General features: G+C 41.7%; 1 protein-coding gene across 2 annotated transcripts in view; it reads left to right on the forward strand.

Moving 5' to 3' along the window:
* Positions 1-19,692, forward strand: part of LOC147028976 (uncharacterized) — a 163,636-nt gene that overhangs the window by 74,899 nt on the left and 69,045 nt on the right. For both annotated transcript variants that reach the window (XR_015057788.1, XM_085879871.1), the window contains exons 5-7: positions 2,969-3,021; positions 3,237-3,314; positions 8,693-8,813. Coding sequence is in view for 1 of the 2 variants with exons in the window: in XM_085879871.1 (XP_085735997.1) it covers positions 2,969-3,021; positions 3,237-3,314; positions 8,693-8,813 (252 nt within the window). In the remaining variant the exon portion in view is untranslated. The remainder of the gene's footprint in view (positions 1-2,968; positions 3,022-3,236; positions 3,315-8,692; positions 8,814-19,692) is intronic.

The raw sequence follows: 19,692 nt of genomic DNA on the forward strand, positions 1-19,692 counted from the left end.
CATCTGCATTCATTGAGGACCCAAAGAGCAAGGAGAAGGCCAACCGTTGACCTATTTGGTATAAAGCCTGATTGCTCTGGGTACTGGTACTCAAGGAGATGGTAGCGAACCCAATCAATAATAATCCGAGCAAAAACCTTGCCTGGCACTGAGAGTAGTGGCACCCCTCGTTAGTTGTTGCAGTGCTAGCAGTCACCCTTCTCTTTCCTGAAAGGGAAAACAAGGCCCCTCTTCCAGTCAGTAAGGATTATGCCTGTGTTCCAGGCAGAGCACAGCACTACATGCAATGACACGAGTACATACAACATTTCCACCAGCCTTGGGAAGCTCAGCATTGATGCCACAGATCCCAGGAGCTTTACCCCATTTCAACCGGTTCACCGCAGCTTGTGTTTCCACAAACGAAGGTGTATCACAGTTGATTGGAGGATCAGCAACAGGAATAGCATCACCCCTGACATCCATCAGCCTGGTACAGCCCGTCAAAGTAACCGGCCCAGTGGGCCTTCACTTGGGTCTCCTCTGTCAAGAGCCCACCACCCTCCGCTCTTATTGCAGTATACCGAGGGATGGGCTTCGAAGAATATAATGCATGAATTCGCCTGTAAGCAGGTCGAGAATCACTTGACCACAGGTGATGCTCTACTCCCTTACAGATTCCTCGCACAAAGACCTCCTTGTCCCCCCCCCCCCACCTTTAGCACACTTACAGTTTTATGCATCAACCCCCTGAACAGCTCAGCAATGCCATTTATGCCTGGCCCCTCGAATCTGGTCAATGGTATGCAGTGTCCCTTGAGAGAAAAAATTCTTCATTGCCCTTCAGGGACTTCCAAGACATCCAGCGGCAACATCAAGGATGGTGGTCTTGAAGGCACTCCATAACTCCTAAGGACTCCCCAAAGCACTGAGACCCCCCAAAATCCCCACTCCACCTGTTCACAAACTTTTCAGCTACCCTCTCATCCTTGAGCTTGCCAACATCCAGCCTGGGCTGGGATGGTTCCATTCTCCTGGATTTAAGCCACAACTTCATAGTTGCTCCAGCAAGCTTGTGGTCGGTGTAGAGGAACTGAGCACTCCGATGGATCCTGCATTTCTGGATCATCCTCCAGCGACCATCAACGAGCACATGGTCAATCTCCTTTGCAACACCGCCAGCAATAGAATACCAAGTCCAGCGATGAGCCTGTGGGTACTGAAACCATGAACCAGCCACCCTAAGTTCATGACTTCTTGCAAAGTCAAGGAACTTGGTGCTATTCAGGTTCACATTTCCAGACCCATGAGGACCAACACACATCTCATAACCATCCCTATCAGTTCCAGTTGATGCATTGAAATCCCCCAAGACTAGAAGAGTATCTCACCTGGGGCACTGATGAACCACAGACTCAAGTGTGGCATAGAATGCGGCCTTCAAAGTGAGATCACTCACCTCAGTCGGAGCATATACAGAGACCAGGGAAACGACACCAAAGGAATGACGAATCCTTAGCCTCATAATACGCTCATTGACCGGTGTTACCTCAATTATCATTGGGGTCAGCTTATTGGACACAGCTACAGCAACTCCTTGGGAATGGTAACCATCAGAGTGACCAGACCAATAGTAGGTGTAACCACCCACCATTATCTCGCCGCAATCCGGTCTCTGAACCTCAGAGAGAGCTGCAATCCCGATTTCCAAATGCTTGAGCTCAGATGATAACAGAGACAGGTGATCATCTTCTCGTCGGAACAGGATATTCCTGGCACGCTCCCGAAGGGACTGCTTCAGGTTAACCCAAGGAGACCGCCGTCTGGTGGACGACACCTCAGCACCACCACGACACACACTACGGCAATCTGACCCGGGAAGGTTACCACATGGTTTCCCTCCTGTCATCAAAGAGTCTCGGTCCCGAAGGCTTTGCCTCAATCCCGTCATCCGGTGATGACAGAGGTACTCCCACGGAGTGGGTTTTCAGATTTCTTTACGTTTTAGTGTTTTGCAGAGTGAAGGGTTTTACGGTAGCCGGAGTGCATATCCTGCCACCAACCTCCTTAAAAAAAAAAAAGTAACCCAACTACAGAAGGTAACTCAACCCAACCCAACCAATAGAATTACCAATTGGTGATAAAATTCCTGGATTGAAAGGCATTCCACTTATCATCCCTTCTTCCCCAGGAGAGAAACAAACATCACAAAGTGCTCTTTCCATCATTTATACACACGACTATGAAGCCGTGTTTGTCGACGTTTAGGAAAGTTTTGATTGGTGATATACAGTACTTGTCACACCGGGTGTAGTGGCGTGCGCCTGTAATCAGGCTACTCGGAGCCTTGGGTTGGAGGATCGCTTGAGGACGTGCGCTCTGCGCTGGGCCGCTCTATGAGAGGGTGTAGGGCAGCCCGGAATCATGGCGAAACCCAATCCTTATCCCTGTGTCATAAGAGGTGACCAGGTTTGCGTCAGGAGGGCATCCGGCGTAAAACCTGTGCCAAATCAGTATGCGGATCATAACGGATGATCCGCTGTGGCGACCCCAAACGGGAGCAGCCGAAAGAAGAAGATATACAGTGCTTGTCACAAATCTGTTCATAATACTATTTCTCCTTGCCATTTCGAGAGGAGAATGGATATCTTTTCCCAACTTAACCTTATTATATTCCGATTTGGAGACAGAGTACATTTTCATGCATTCATACAGTCATAGCTACAGATATCATCAGTTGACAGAACAATAATATTGAAACTATTCATTCCCAGATGGATTTAAATTTCTTAGCAGGAGGAATGAAAGATTTTGTAACAGTGGTATTAATAATAATAATAATAATAATAATAATAACAAAAGTTTAGTTGTTTGAAGCTCACTGAAGGACCCTAGAGGATTAAAATAACAGCAGCATCTGCACAAGCACACACATTTTTAAAAAATTACTTCACCACTCCCATTGTCTTGTCTCCTTCTTCTAAATCAGGCAGACACTGCGACATGATGGAAAAGAGCAGGAAACACAGTTCAGCAGATTGGGTGAGCTTGCATGCTGCGGACAAATCCAAACAACAGGCTTGGTCGCATTCAGGCAACATCGTTTCAAATGAACACTCAGGACAGCATGCTTCACGGAAACCTTCAACTGTGCAGTTTCAAACTAATTAGTGATTGGATTTGTAAATATGTTTCACTTGCAGAGTTTGTCATCATGGATAAATAACTTTGTTTAATTTTCTTTCTCTTGGGTACAGAATACAAAGGTGAAGAAGAAGCAGTGTTCGAGCAATCAAGAAGTTGAAGAGGATGAAACCATCCCTGCAGCTCCCCAGGTGTGTGTTTTGGTTTGTTTGATTAATTATCAACTACTTGGGTTTAACGCCCATAAAGCTTACACCACTTTGAGTGCAACATTTTTGGTGACTTGAGTATCAAGTGAACCCTGATGTCATGACCGCATGTTACAACCTTGGGGAGTAGGTATTACGGAGTGTTAGATGACTTGTTGATTGGTATGGAGAATCAACACACAAACATATAAAGTAATTTGTTTTTGAAGTTACTACATATTATATGTGTGTCGAGACCTTCAAAGATGAGATGGTGAGATTACAAGAAAAGGAATTTATGGATGTTTGTGTATCTGCATTCATTTTGCAAGGCAATTATTTTAAAAAGCAACCAGTAGAGCTTGAATCTGGTCCTATTATTTTATTCATATGTTCTGTTTTCTGATGCAAGTGATTTTTGTCTTGAACACAGAGAACACAATTCTTTTTTTTTTCAAAGCATTCTGCAGCTTGATGGGCCCAGTGGCCTGCCGACTAATGTGTTGCAGGTCCGTGTAAGGGAACTCATATATATATATATATATATATATATATATATATATATATATATATATATATATATATATATATATATATATATATATATATATATATATATATATATATATATATATATATATATATATATATATATATATATATACATACTGAAACGCAAACGAATCTTACCACTTGTTTGAAATGTAATAAAATTGTAACAGTTCAAAATAAAACAAACCAACAATTGCTAATTGAAACATTGGCATTTTATTGATGACATGTCAAGTTTTTGGCCAAGATACACCATCTCATAAGTTTGTTCTACAATACAGAACAGCACAGGGTGCAATGTCAGTCCCCTTTCAATAGCGTGTGCGGCCACCATTGTTTTGGATACAGGCAGTGCATCGTCGGCGCATACTGCCTGCCAGTCTTTGGATGGATTGCTGCTGGATTCTGTCCCACTCAGTCCTCAATGTCTGAAGCCATCTGACTGAGGACCATCTGCCTGTCCTGCCTTGCAGTGGTGACTCTTGGCCTCCCTGATCGAGGTCTGTCATCTACAGAGTTGTGGAGGGTGTCTCTGTCCACCAGGGCCGATATCGTCTGGTGCGAACAGCCAAGGCGACGTGCCACCTCACGGTAGCTCAATCTGCCTTGCAGTATGCCCAAGGCACACTGCCGTTGATCCCTTGACAATCGTGTCATGTTGATTGAAATGCCCATTTTGCACTGGCCTTTTTAAAGCCAATATCAAGACATCACGTGCAGCTCAGTAAAATCATCCCGTACCCCTTGGCTAATCACTGACAGTCAAAACGGCTGTTCAACAGCTGTGCTATGAAATGACCATTGAAGGTTCAAGTGACCATCCGTGACCGTTTTGTCTGACAATGAGGATACTGTTGTCCACAAATAAGTTCACACATTTACTACACGCAGTGTTATTGTTGATATTTGAAGGTTTAAAAGGTGGTAAGTTTCTTTTGCGTTTCAGTATATTTTTGAGCGAGGGGTGTGTGTGTGTGTGTGTGTGTGTGTGTGTGTGTGTGTGTGTGTGTGTGTGTGTGTGTGTGTCTTTAATGTTTGTAATATTTCTAGAAACTGTGTGTGTGTGTGTGTGTTTGTGTGTGTGTGTGTGTGTGTGTGTGTGTGTGTGTGTGTGTGTGTGTCTTTAATGTTTGTAATATTTCTAGAAACTGTGTGTGTGTGTGTGTGTTTGTGTGTGTGTGTGTGTGTGTGTGTGTGTGTGTGTGTGTGTGTGTGTGTGTGTGTGTGTCGCTGTAAAGCCTTTTCCTTGATTTCTATATAATTCCACACCACTGGCCCCGTGGCAGCATTGTGGCCATGCATACGATGCAATGGCATTGGGGCCCTGAGGCAAAAGGGCCCCCAGGCAACTGATCATGGTACACAATATTTCAATATGGGGTACACACCAATTTGCATATTTTAGTATTACTAGTGCGTGCTCGTACGTGCGTGCCCGTACATGCCCGTACATGCGTGGCCGTACGTGCATGGCCGTACGTACAAAGAAAAGAAAAGAAAAAAGAATCGTGACGTAAATTGTGATGTCATAGCACCGTGTCCTGTCATTGGTTTGGTAAATAAATGGCCATAACTTGGGAACCACTTGTCCAATTAATATCAAACCTTGAAAAGGCACATCCTCAGATCCCCAGCAATATATCTGGCAAGTTTCAATGAGATCAGACCAGTGGTTGTCGAGAAACAGCGGTCGCACACACACACACACACACACACACACACACACACACACACATTGCTGGAATTATAGATAGATGACAGCCTGGACCAATGTCCCCCAAATTTTGCAAATTTGCTGTGGGTATCCAAGGCTCGGTTATGGGTATAAAAACTCGCTCCCCCCCCCCCACAACCCCCATGTAGGGAAATTGTCTGTGTATATGTTTGTTTGTCTGAAAAATCAGATAAAAGAAAATGGCAAGCCCAATCTCTACCAGATTTTGCACATGTACTGGGGCTACCCAGATTCAGGTCAAGTGCACAACCCCTCCCCCCTCCCCCCCCCAAAATCCCCTACCCCACTCCACAAGATAATTATCTGCATGTATTTGTGTAAAGCTGAAAATCAGAGAAAAAAAGATGGCTGGGCAAATCTCCACAAAATTTTGCAAACGTGCTGGAGGTTCCCAGGATCAGATCATGGGCACAACCACCCCCTCCGACCTCCACAAGGCAATTCTCTGTATGTATGTGTCTTTGTATGGCTGTAAATCATGAAACTGACCTCAAACAAGGAAATAAGGCCGTTTGGCCCATCATTTCCGTCATGCACTCTCGGGTGAATTTTTGCTGCAACTTTAAATGTCAATCTTCTTGATGGTTTCTTCAAGTCTAAGAAACCCAATATTGTTCAGGTGGCCCAGCTTGTGCATATATATATATATATATATATATATATATATATATATATATATATATATATATATATATATATATATATATATACATACATGTGTATATACAGCTTTGGAAAAAATTAAGAGACCACTGCAAAATTATCAGTTTTTCTGGTTTTACTATATCTAGGAATGTGTTTGAGTGAAATGAACATTTTTGTTTTATTGCATAAACTACTGTCAACATTTCTCCCAAATTCCGAATAAAAATATTGTCATTTGGAGCATTTATTTGCAGAAAATGACAACTGGTCAAATAACAACAAAGATTCAGTGTTTTCAGTCCTCAAATAATACAAACAAAACAAGTTAATATTCATTTTTAAACAACACAATACTAATGTTTTAACTTAGGAAGAGTTCAGAAATCAATATTTTGTAGAAAAACCCTGATTTTCAATTCCAGCTTTCATGCGTCTTGGCATGCTCTCCACCAGTCTTTCACATTGCTGTTGGGTGACTTTATGCCACTCCTGGCGCAAAAATTCAAGCAGATCGGCTTTGTTTGATGGCTTGTGACCATCCATCTTCCTCTTGATCACATTCCAGAGGTTTTCAATGTGGTTCAGGTCTGGAGATTGGGCTGGCCATGACAGGGTCTTGATCTGATGGTCCTCCATCCACACCTTGATTGACCTGGCTGTGTGGCATGGAGCATTGTCCTGCTGGAAAAACCAATCCTCAGAGTTGGGGAACATTCTCAGAGCAGAAGGAAGCAAGTGTTCTTCCAGGACAACCTTGTACGTGGCTTGATTCATGAGTCCTTCACAAAGACAAATCTGCCTGATTCCAGCCTTGCTGAAGCACCCCCAGATCATCACCGATCCTCCACCAAATTTCACAGTGGGTGTGAGACACTGTGGCTTGTAGGCCTCTCCAGGTCTCCATCTAACCTTTAGACGACCAGGTGTTGGGCAAAGCTGAAAATTGGACTCATCAGAGAAGATGACCTTACTCCAGTCCTCTACGGTCCAATCCTTGTGGTCTTTTGCAAACCTCAGCCTGGCTCTTCTTTGCTTCTCATTGATGAAAGGTTTTTTTTATAGCTTTGCACGACTTCAGCCCTGCCCCTAGGAGCCTGTTTTGTACCGTCCTCACCGTGCACTTCACCCCAGCTGCCGTTTGCCATTATTTTTGTAGGTCACTTGATGTCATCCTATGGTTGTTGAGTGACATTCAAATGAGTTGGCGGTCATCCCGGTCAGTGGAAAGTCGTTTTCACCCTCTGCCAGTCTGTAGCTTTGTTGTCCCCAATGTCTGCTGCTTGACCTTGTTCTTATGAATCGCCATCTTTGAAATTTTAAGGATGGAAGCAACGTGACGCTCACTGTATCCCTCTGCCAGTAAAGCCAGAATTGAACCCTTCTTTTCCTCGCTCAAAACTTTTCTTTTCAACTCTTTTGGCATGGACAATAGTTATTTTTTTGATTCCAATTACGTTTGAGATACTACTAGCACTGTTTTTGCCATCCAGCTGGTCCTATTGCAAGAGGATAGTAATGACCACAGCAGTGGTTTTTATACTTTTCCTTGTTAAATAATATTCGGTTCAGGTGATCACCTAATCAGTTCCTCACTGAGTAGAATGAGGTGTGCCTGTGTTGGAATTCAACAGACACTGGAATGGAATGGTTGCCATACATGTAGAGATGGTCATTTAAAAATTTTGTGGAGTGGTCTCATTTTTTTCCAGAGAGATATATATATATATATATATATATGTAGTCTCACAGGTCAGCCTGTGATTCTGGTGTTTTATTAAATTTTACCCTCTGTTGTCTCGATACCAAAGCAAATTGTGGTGCCCTTATGATGAAGATGTTGGCTAATATGCACAGAGGTTGCTGATGCAAGTCCAGCTGAAGATTGCATGATAAAATATTCCAATTGTGAGTTTTTGGGAACTGAATTAATCTCAGGAGAATTACTATATCGATTGAAGTGCATCCATTCAAAATTGTCCTTCAAATGGAGTTATCAACCAAAACTCAACTCAATGGCCTTCAAGCAGGGGAATACCATGCCTGCGTTGCTTCAGATGGTCAATATGTGATGCTGATCCATATTTTGTGGTTAACTCACAAATTACAAAGGATAGCTGCTAAAATATTGTCATTCGCCTTTTTTTTTCCATCAGCCAAAATGAATGAAAAAGATCCCAATTTAAACGTGGACAATAATTATTTAACCTTCACTGTGCAATATCTCTGTCATTAGGGAAACATTTCCATGTCTAGTTTGCTCATTGTTCCATACATATTGAAAGAAATAGTTAAATTCCATTTTGAATGTTTATTTGTCTTCCATCATTTTAAACAAGGAGTTCAAAGCAATTTTTTTTTTTAAGAAAAAAAAAAACTTTTATTTAATAAAGTATTCAAACGTTAATTTCGATTTATATAAATTTGAGGTGTTGTTCCACTCCCTTTACAGAATCTATTTTTGCATCATTCTGAAGATGCAGTTCAGGAAGAATTTGATCATCCAGATGCTGGTCAAATGTCTCCTCCTGAGAATGACGTGCACAAAAGGCAGGATCTGAAAATGGTTCCAGGTAAAAATTACGTGTGTGTGTGTGTGTGTGTGTGTGTGTGTGTGTGTGTGTGTATGTGTGTGTGTGTGTGTGTGTGTGTGTGTGTGTGTGTGTGTGTGTGTGTGTGTGTGTGTGTGTGTGTGTGTGTGTGTTATTTGGGGAAAGTTCATGTTCAGCTGGGTGTGTGTTTAACATCTTTTGGAGTATGGACATCTACTAGTAAACTATCAAATATGCATATCCGCACAATAATGTTCGGCGGATGTCTGTGTTCATAAAAACAATTTCTTTTTCTTCTATCAAATGTGCCCTTCGAGTTTGAGTAATACCTGTCTGTGTTCATGCAAACACTTGTAACAGCCCTGTTGAAGCGAACACCTGGTGCAGAATTTATTGTTTTGATTTTCTGGTGCAGAAAGCATCAAAGTAAAAACAAATACAAGGAAGGCATAATTCTCTCATCTTTTATTGTGATAAAACAAGTTTTGACAGTCAATGCTTTTAGCACTCCCAGCTGTCTTCATTACGTGTAACAATCTGTTTGAGTGTTATAAAGGAGTTAAAATTACCAGAAGGAGGAGGAGGGTCTGGGGAGTTTTAATGGACACCGCCATTGGCTGACATTGCTTCATCCCAAGCATTGGGGTTATTAGTCTTGTTTGGAAAGTGGGGTGTGTGGGTAAAAGATGAGATCAGGTACGAGATGGTTGGGTAGGTAGGTGGGTAGGTTTATTGTGGAGTTCTAAATTAATTATTAATTGGATCCAAAGGCTATTTACCTATTGCAGTGGTTGATCCGTTGGTAGTTTACAATTTCCCCCATTTGGCTCAATAATTGTTTCCAGTTCAGTCCCTTGGTTCAGTATCTGCTGCAGTTACACGGCGTTTAATCTCTATCGACAATGCTATAACATGTCTTCTTCCTCTTATCCTCTGCTCCCAATATATAAGTTCTTCATTTAATTCCTGTTTCATCCACCCTGCTGTATTATTTTATGACCTGAATTTTCTACCACATATGGGCAATCTGTTCTGAAGAAATGGATAACATAACTGAACAAATTCCTGGAAATGAGTAATATCAACTAATGAAGATGTCTATTGATGGAAATGAGTAATATCAACTAATGAAGATGTCCATTGATGGAAATGAGTAATATCAATTAATGAAGATGTCCCCCTGCCCCCTACCCTATCCCCCTTTTCTCTACAACGGGTGAATTCAAATCCCCGACACCCAAGCGGATGTTACATGTTTACTTACATCTGGTTAAGGCAGTATGGAGGTGGGTAGAGCAATGGTTGTTGAAATATTGTGTGCTTTCATGACAAGAGAAAAGGTTGGAGAACCGTGGCTTATTCAGTCGGTACTCCCTCAAACTGATGGCCATTCACCTTTACAACTTACTACTACTACTACTACTACTACTACTACTACTACGACAACAACAACAACAACCACAAGCATTTTATGACCATTTTCATGGGTTGGTCGAATGATAACATTCTTCTGAACAGATCTATCCATTGCATCAGTTTCATGCAAACCCAAGCATTCCATGTCTTTCTTGACAGTTTCAATCCATGTCCTTTTCAGACATCCACTCAGCTTTCTTCCTTCTACCATGCCATTCATGCTTTCTTTACAGCTTCGTCTTCTGACCTTCATTGCACGTGACCATACCAACCAAGCCTTCTCTTCTTAAGTTGTTCTTCACTCGGATTAATTTTTTAATCTCTTCCTGATTTCTGAGCATAGAATTCTTTCTTTCAGACACAATCCATTCATCCATCATATCATTCTCAACTGTTTTTTTTCCAATATTTTTACACATTTGATCCACATTGCCCACATTTCGCTTCCGTAGATCAATACCGGCTTGATACAGGATTTATGATTTCAAAATTTTACAGCTAATGGAATGTTTCTGTGCTTCATGATACCACCGAGTTGTCTCCGCTTGTTCCATGCAGACATGACTTTATTGTTGATCTAATGGTCAAATAATCTCCTCCTGATAGCTCTATCATGTCTCCAAGGTAACAAAAACTTTTGCCATTTCGAAATAAAATTCTGAGCTCAGGAGCATTTCTTTTTTGTTCTTCATCTTTCTCTTGAAATGATTGATCCTCACTTCTTTTACAGATTTATCCGAAATTCTCTTAGCAAATTTCCTACACCTCTTGTGACACCATCGATAACACTGAATTCCTTCCAATTCCTATTTTGCATATTGAACAACCACATTATTTACTTTCTCCTTCTTCATCGCTCATCAAAAACTTCACTAATTCCGTCACCGAAGGTGGACGGAGGTTATGTTTGTGTCTATTTGTCGTTCTCTTTGTGTGTTTGTCGATTTCTCTGGGAGCAGTATATCTCAACAAGTTGTGGATGACTTCGGCAGAAACTTGGTTGATAGGTTGGGTGTGTGAAAAGGACGAATTGATTTATATTTTGGTGAAGATCCAGATCTGGATTTGAGAATTTTAAAATGATTCTTCACCATTGAGAGATGGGGCCAAAAACAATACACGGTATATCATGAAATCCCAAAAGTAGCTGATGAGTGGATCATCTATGATCATCTGATGAGTGGATCTAAGTGAGGATCAAACTATGTGGATGAGTTGGGTAGGTAACAACAACAAACCTATTCGGTTTTGTCTAAAGTCTGGATCTAGATCCAGGGGGGTATGCTCTCTACCTACTGTGCTCCAGTTTTATTAATGTTAACATGGAAACCATTCTACTCTGTATTGTACTTTTCAATTTTTAAAACATCACTTTTGCTTAGTTTTTTTACTTTCAACGTTCAATACTAAATTGTCAGTGTACAATAATTTGCATGGGTCGAGGACTTGAAACAGAGTGGAGGACTTAAAAAGAGTAAAAGACTTAAAACACATCCCAGCTGTAATCCTACTTGCACTTATTATATATATATATATATATATATATATATATATATATATATATATATATATATATATATATATATATATATATATATATATATGAGGGTGTAGGGCAGCCCGGAATCATGGTGAAACCCAATCCTTATCCCTGTGTCGTAAGAAGCGACCAGGGTTGCGTCAGGAAGGGCATCCGGCGTAAAACCTGTGCCAAATCATTATGCGGATCATAACGGATGATCCGCTGTGGCGACCCCGAACGGGAGCAGCCGAAAGATGAACAACATATATATATATATATATATATATATATATATATATATATGTATATACACACACACACACATACACATTTCCACGACTAACCGGGTGTGATGGCGTGCACCTGTAATCCGGCTACTCGGAGGTTTGGGTTGGAGGATCGCTTGAGGACGGGAGCTCTGTGCTGGGCCGCGCTATGAGAGGGTGTAGGGCAGCCCGGAATCATGGCGAAACCTAATCCTTATCCCTGTGTCGTAAGAGGCGACCAGGGTTGCGTCAGGAAGGGCATCCGGCATAAAACCTATGCCAAATCAGTATGCAGATCATAACGGATGATCCGCTGTGGCGACCCCTAACGGGAGCAGCCAAAAGACGAACAACAACAACAACAACAACAACAACGACATTTCCACGACTACTTTTACCATTTCTTCAGACACGAGTTTCCTTCTGAGAGCCCTTTCAACAATTGCGTCTTTGTACTCCATCATATGCTTTCTCCAGATCAACGCAAACATGATACAGTTTCCTTTTCTTTGCCAAATATTTTCTTGGCATCACTTCCAAATAATAATCGCTTCTGTTGTTGATCTTTCTGGAATAAAACCAAATTGGATGTTGTCCATATTTACAACTTTTCTTTGTCTTCTTTTAACCACCTTTTCAAAACTCTCCTGCTCAATTAGTTTAACTGCTCTGTAAGATTAACATAATTAAAGGGTTCCCCTTCTCATGTTGAACAGAGGTACAATCCTGCTATTTACCCAATATTCAGGGATCACTCCTTTACTTCCCAGACCTTTCTACACAATTTTGTCATCCACTTGATTCCCACATCTCCAGCCACCTCGATCATTTCAACCAATAATCGAGCTAGAACGGCTGTATATGTATATATGTAGATTTTTGAAATCTTTTTTTTTTCTGTTCGTGTTTTTAAAGGTCAGTAATATTAAAGGGATCAGTGAGTGTCGGTGGGGATGCTGGATACTGTAGTTGTCTGTTGAATTGTTCTCTTTGTGCAATGTTGATAGTTTGATAGTGGGTTTTGTTGTACGATTGTTGTCGTTTTTGCCATCATTTATTATTTCAGCTTCATTTGGAAATTAATTGTACAATCTTTTGTTTAGCTTTGTTTGACAATGCAATTTTCCATTTTTTGTGGACATATAAATTTCATTTCATTTCATATACGCACAGTATCAAACGGGAAATTCACACACGGAAATTCAAAACACAAATGGGACAATCCCGTAAAAAACATGGGGCTGATATTTACGTCACAGCGGTTCGGGCAATCCTTCCCACCCCCACCCCTCCCCCTTCAAACCTCCCCGTGGATTGATTAATTTCCAAATGGTTGAGGCATGCACATTTCGGAGTTTAACATCAATTCACAAATGTTTTGACTGTAATGGACTAAGTGGGGTGAATGTATGGCAGCCACCCCTTGTTGGTCAGGACCTTTGCAGCATGTGCTGGTAAAGTGCATATTCAGGCTCCTATCAGACAAGAGGTGAACTTTGGATAAAATCCTACATGGGACAGGCGAGCCAGCTCAGTTCTCGGATGGAATCCACATTTAGGGGGAAGATGGGTGAAGCACGGCATTGCCAGAAACCAATTATGAAGTTTTAAGGCTGGTTAACAATGTGGATAACGGTTTAGCAACTAACACTGCTTTTATCAGTGGACAGTTCTGTCTTTCACATTCTGTGGCTAAGCAGGAAGTGCACTTTAACTTTAATAACTTGTTTTATTTCCACAATTTAAAAAAACCTCTTAAACTATCCTCAAACAGAAAGCGTTTGTAGTATGACATGCCATGCATTCTGGGGGATGGTGGGTGTCATTTTTATCAGTATCTCAGATCACAGCTCAACTTCAAAAAGTTATGAAATATAATTGAAATCTCTAATAGTGACCTCGATTACTCTTAAATTGATGGATCGTTTGTTATGACTTTGTTTTAATGCACAGAAGCAAAGATGTTGTCTGCTGCCTTGTTTATTATTTCAACTTGCAAATACAACCTGTCGTTTCACTGATGGGGGTGTTAATGAGTGGGGTTGAGAGAGGAGGGAGGGAAGGGAGAGAGAGGAAGAGAGGAGAGGGGGATTGGAGAGAGAGGAGGCAGGAGGGAGGGGAAGCTTGGAAGGATGCCTCACTAAACTTTGTGATACCGTGAGAGGGAGGGATGTGAGGAGGGAGAGAGAGAGGGGAAGAGAGACAGAAAGAAGAGGGAGAGAGAGGGAGGGAGAGAGAGAGAGGAGTATGAGAAAAAAACAAAGAAAAGAGAAAGGTGAGGGGTGGAGGTGGGGCGAGTAAAGAGAATGATAAGTTGTGCTTAATGACTGACCACACACACAAAAACAAACTCATGTCAGAACAGCTGTACACATGGCACAACAGAGTTTCTAAAGTAATCCGCTGGCACATCTGCAAAAACTTAGATATCCCAGTTCAAGAAAATTTGTGTGAACATGAACCAAAAGCAATCACTGAAAACATGGAAGTACCTTCCGTCACGTACGAACTCATGATCCCATCGAGCGTGAACATCAAAAACAAAGTGTTGCGACCTGATATTATACTTGGGTACAAAAAAAGAGAAGGCATTGCTTATTGAGGTGTTAATAGCAGTGATTTTGGACTAAACGATGCAGAAATCAAGAAAATGACCAAATACCAAGACCTCCTGAATAAAATGAGAAAATCCTGGAAACTGAGGAATGCCAAAATTGTACCAGGTTGGAGCGATGGGAATGATGACGAAGAACCTCACAGAGATATTAAACATATAGTCCATGGGCCCAGACCAGAAATTCCACTTGTCGGTACTATCTCAGGAAACCAATCCGAGTTATGATTTTTGAATTGGTGGATATATATATATATATATATATATATATATATATATATATATATATATATATATATATATATATCATATTTTGATGTGATAACCATTGCAGACTAGCAGCTTATTGGTAGTTGTCATCTCTGGAATGTACCCACCCTCCGCATAATGAAAGCGAAAAGGCAAACTCAGAAACATTCACTAATGATTCAATTGCTGTTTCCACATGGGACGAGAATGAACTGCAAACCACAAATACATGTCTGAAATGCTTTATTTATACCATCCGAATAATCCTTTCTGTCATTCCTGAAGGCAGAATGTGTTTTATGGCAGAAAGGGGCGAACAATAGGGCCGATCAAAATGTTGCTGAATCATGATTTTCAGTTCATTTTAATTTATAATATTGTCATACAAGTTCCCTGGGTAGTGCTTCTGGACCGCAGTAGCCTACAACATGCACATGTTGTATGAGGAAAACATTTATGAACATTTTACAGGTGTTTACCACAGTTAAAGGAATTGCCCTTCCCCTACCCTAGTTCCAACAAGCGTCCAAAATGTGAAATGTACGGATAACCCAAATTTCACCACGCTACTGTGGCATGTTTATGTACAATGTTTTACTCATGCATATTTGTAGCTATGAATATCCTTGTGATTGTGCCAAAACATTCACACCATGGATCAGTAGTCCAGTCTTCATCACTGTTATCAGCATCAGAGTCCTCGAGGTCTACAACCTCTTCCTCGACATCAGCGGGCTGGTTGCTGCAGGTTCGCAACTTGCACATGTCAGTGCACTTCAGGCTATTGGCAAGGCACGTTCAGTCTGGGAGTTTGCACGACCGTCCACACTTGCAGGAAAGCAGTTGCAACACTGCATCTGGTACTGGAGAACCCTGCATCCACTCGATGGCCAGCTTCCCATCATCATCAGTGGTCCATCCACAACCCTTGGGACTTGGAACATAGAGTTGGCATTGCAGACAGCGCCTCCAAATAGCAGCCTGGTAGTTTGCACGGAGGACGTGCATGAAGAGGCAGTCTTCACATGGTGGAAGCTCACTGGACTCTATCTCTCCCCGTCTGGCACAGAAGAGTTGATGTCGGAGTTCATTGACTTTCGTGGTGTTGGTAGACGGCGCGTACATGTGGCAGGTGACCTCTTGCACCTTCTGAAAGAGCTCGGTGGATACTTCCCATGAATGACCGAGCTGGCTGAAGGCCTCTTGGAAGGTCTTATCCGACTTAATTTGCTTCAAGGCGCACATCTTTCCATCGCCTGTAAATGCACTGACTGTATTACAACCGGAGAACACGTGCAGTCGAACTAGGGCATCACAGACACTGTCTCCCATCGATCTAGCAAGCTTGTCAATGTCTCGGAACCATGTGCAGGTTTGCGTACCACACTTCTGATACACGGGGCATGGGATGTCCTTATTGAAGGCAAGACATAGCACGAGGACATCTGTATCTTCGGCAGTGATCACCACAGCCTTGTACCCAGCCTCTGCTGCATGCAGAAGCATTTGGGTGTCTGCTTCCTCCTGCGTGGACTTCAGCTCTGCCACTTCCTCCCAGTGGTCCTTGGTTTTTTGTTTTTTTTTTGATTTTCCCCCAAAACGTCAATATCTCAAAATGGTAAAATGGTAAAAATGCAAAATACATACACTAAGCTGCTCTTCTGGAACAGTTATCACATATTGAAATAATCATATAATCCCTACCAATAACTTAGTAGCCCTAAAGTTTGGTTTCCTCAGATGGTTCCGATATATGCCTGGGCCCATTGACTAATAGGGGCAATACCCCTGGGTGCTCATCTGGTAGCGGCTGGATAAGATAACCAGGCAACCACTGGTAGGTATGGATGACCCACAAAATATATGATGGAGAAGAAAGTAAATACTGATGGATTTTTCTTTTTAATGCTAAGAACAAACCTCCGTACATCACGGGTGATAAAGGTTGTGGTCAAGTTTCATCGAAATTGTATGTGCAGTTTCAGAAAAGAAAGCAAATACATATTTTGTGGGGCAGAATTGTATGTGTAATTTTGGAGAAGAAAGCAAATGCATATTTTTGGAGGCAAACACCCTCTCCCCATAGACCCTCCTAGACAACAATTTTTTTAATGTCATGCACAAACTTTAGCACATCATGGGTGGTGAAAATGGTGGTCAAGTTTCATCGGAATTGTATGTGTAGTTTTGGAGAAGAATGCAAATATATATTTTGGGGGGCAACCCCCCTTATACCACCTTAGAGCAGATTTTTTTTAATGTTGTAAACAAACTTTAGTATGTCATGGGTGATGAAGGTTGTCGTGAAGTTTCATCGGAATTGTGTGTATCGTTTGAGAAGAAAGGAAATACCTCTTTAGGGAGGCAAACCACTCCACCCTCCCCCCGCCGTAAACCCCCCCTGTAGACCCCTTCAGACCCCGCTTTTTATGCCATAATTGCTGATGAAAGTTGTGGTCAAATTTGGTTGAAATCGTATATGTAGTTTCTGAGAAGAAGTTGCAAGTATTTGTGGACGGACGGACAGACGGACGGACAACGCGCCTTCCCATAAGCTTCCGGGAACTACTTTACAGGTGAGCTAAAAACCATCCCTGGGAATATCACTACACATGAACTACATTTGGAATCTCTCCGGGGCTCAGCGACGATGCTGAAGAGAGCCCTCGGCACAAAACTTTGAGAACAGAAAACTTCACAGCTTGGACCATGAATCATGACCCCTTAGCGAAATAAAGGTGGATACTATGAGCCCACCCTGGGAGGACTCCATTCCACATTCTGAAACTGGCATATGAGATACCAACCAACAACACACACACACACACACACACACACACACACACACACACACACACACACACACACACACACACACACACACACACACACGTGCTTGGCCGATTAATTATTGGCAGTTTTTCAGGAATCGGCAGATTGGAGTCAGTTTGATTACCGACGACAGTACGTTCTGTATCCAACCCAGAAACCTGCAGTAGATTTCACCATAAAACAACATTATATTAATATAGATGTTTCAAACAGCTGCGTGTCACGGGTGGAAAAAAAAACTTGGCTCGGTAATTCAGAAAATACATTAACACTGCAAATGGCTCAGAAATTGGGCTTTATCAAATATGTTTTGCTATGAAACTCCCAAAGAGAAACATTTAACCTTTGTAAAACAATCCAAAAACCAAGTGCTCGAGAAACAGGTGTGAGGACAAAGGAAAACCTGATAGAACCTCCCTAGGATACAGGATGAAACTTTACCACCACTGCACCCGTAACAGCCATGGCATGTCCACACACCCACGGAGAGTCCGTACAGATCCAAATCTACCCATATGTACCACGTCTGTGTGTGCTGTATACATACCTCTACCTTGTAGTAACTATCGATTGTACATCCCGATCAGGACACGAACTGTACTGTACAGCTCGGTAAGTGGCTTTAGCACTCACGCACTCCAACGGAATGCCTGGCTTGGCAAGCTATTACCAAATGCCCTCGATACAACTATGCACCCTGAAACGCCCATGGAATGTCCAAATTGGACAAATCAACACTTTTGGGGGGGAGTCGGAACTGCTGATAATTTCAAATCTGTAGCTTACATCCAGGGCAAAAAACATGGTGGCTTCAGACCCCAGTGAGGTTAAACACGAAACGCCTTAAAACCCCAGAGAGCGAGGCGACCAAGGACCACCTGATGAAGGATATAATTAAATAAGGCCGTTAATTATCTTCAAAAGGAGTGTTTTAATTAACCCAAACACCCAGTTTTCACTCCTGCGGTTCCTTGGAGTTTTCTTAGTATGCATGCAAAGTTTCAGGGTGTTCGGTTTTATAGTTTTGGAGTCATGGAGGAGACACACAAACACAAACACAAACACACACACACACACATATTGCCTTTTATTAGTATAAACGACGTCACAACAAAAGCGTAATGGCTGCCAGCTCGTATGGGGGGGTTTAGATCCTCGTGGAGGATCTCTAAGTCTTACTCATGTTGTTGTTCTTCATCTTCTTCTTGTGGACTTTTTTGTTTCACAGCATACAGTTTTTATCGAAACTTCCTGAAACTTGGCAGAAATATGTAAAAATTCCCTGCGCAGACAGTTACCATCTCCGATTTTGAAAATTCCTCCTAGAAAAAAAAAGTTATGACGTCAAAATATCTCCGCTAATGGAAATCGCCTATAACATTATCTCTGAAACTAGGCAAGCTGTTTGAATTTTGTTTGCGGGAATCAAGCCGGGCATTAGCACAGATAATTTATCGCAAACCTGATACATCACAATGACGTCATATTCGTTTTTATGACGTCATCATTAAGAGGACAAGGATCTTAGCTCATTTGAGCTTGTTTTTCAGTGGCGGTACTTACAAATTTGACCTTTTCACTTGTACATCTGAAATAATGAGGAAAACACAAAACAATACATTTGTTTATTGCATATTTATCTTAATTTTAAAGGAAAAGGTGAATTTTTAATTGAAATGAAAAATCTTGCATTTCAGTCAAATTTTATGATTTCAGTCAAATTTTATGATTTCAGAACTGGCCAGTTGTTACAACGTCATGGTCAATTAGGACAGTGCACAAGAGACTTAGGTAATTGAGAAAATATATGGTTGTAGTGAATAGCCAAATGGCGTTGTGTGAACATATGGCTGAGAAAAACAGTCTGTTCGAGGCAAAATTGATAGGATCATGTTATTGATGTCTTGGGGAAACGCACTAAAATATGGCAATTCACTATCCTAGCAAAGAACCTGTCCTTATGGACGGGTTAATTCTCCCAGAATTACTGACAGGTTAAGT

The sequence above is a fragment of the Eptatretus burgeri genome, chromosome 4 (assembly GCF_056783735.1).
Source record: "Eptatretus burgeri isolate ZD-2024b chromosome 4, Ebu_testis_v1, whole genome shotgun sequence".
NCBI classification, from domain to species: domain Eukaryota; kingdom Metazoa; phylum Chordata; class Myxini; order Myxiniformes; family Myxinidae; genus Eptatretus; species Eptatretus burgeri.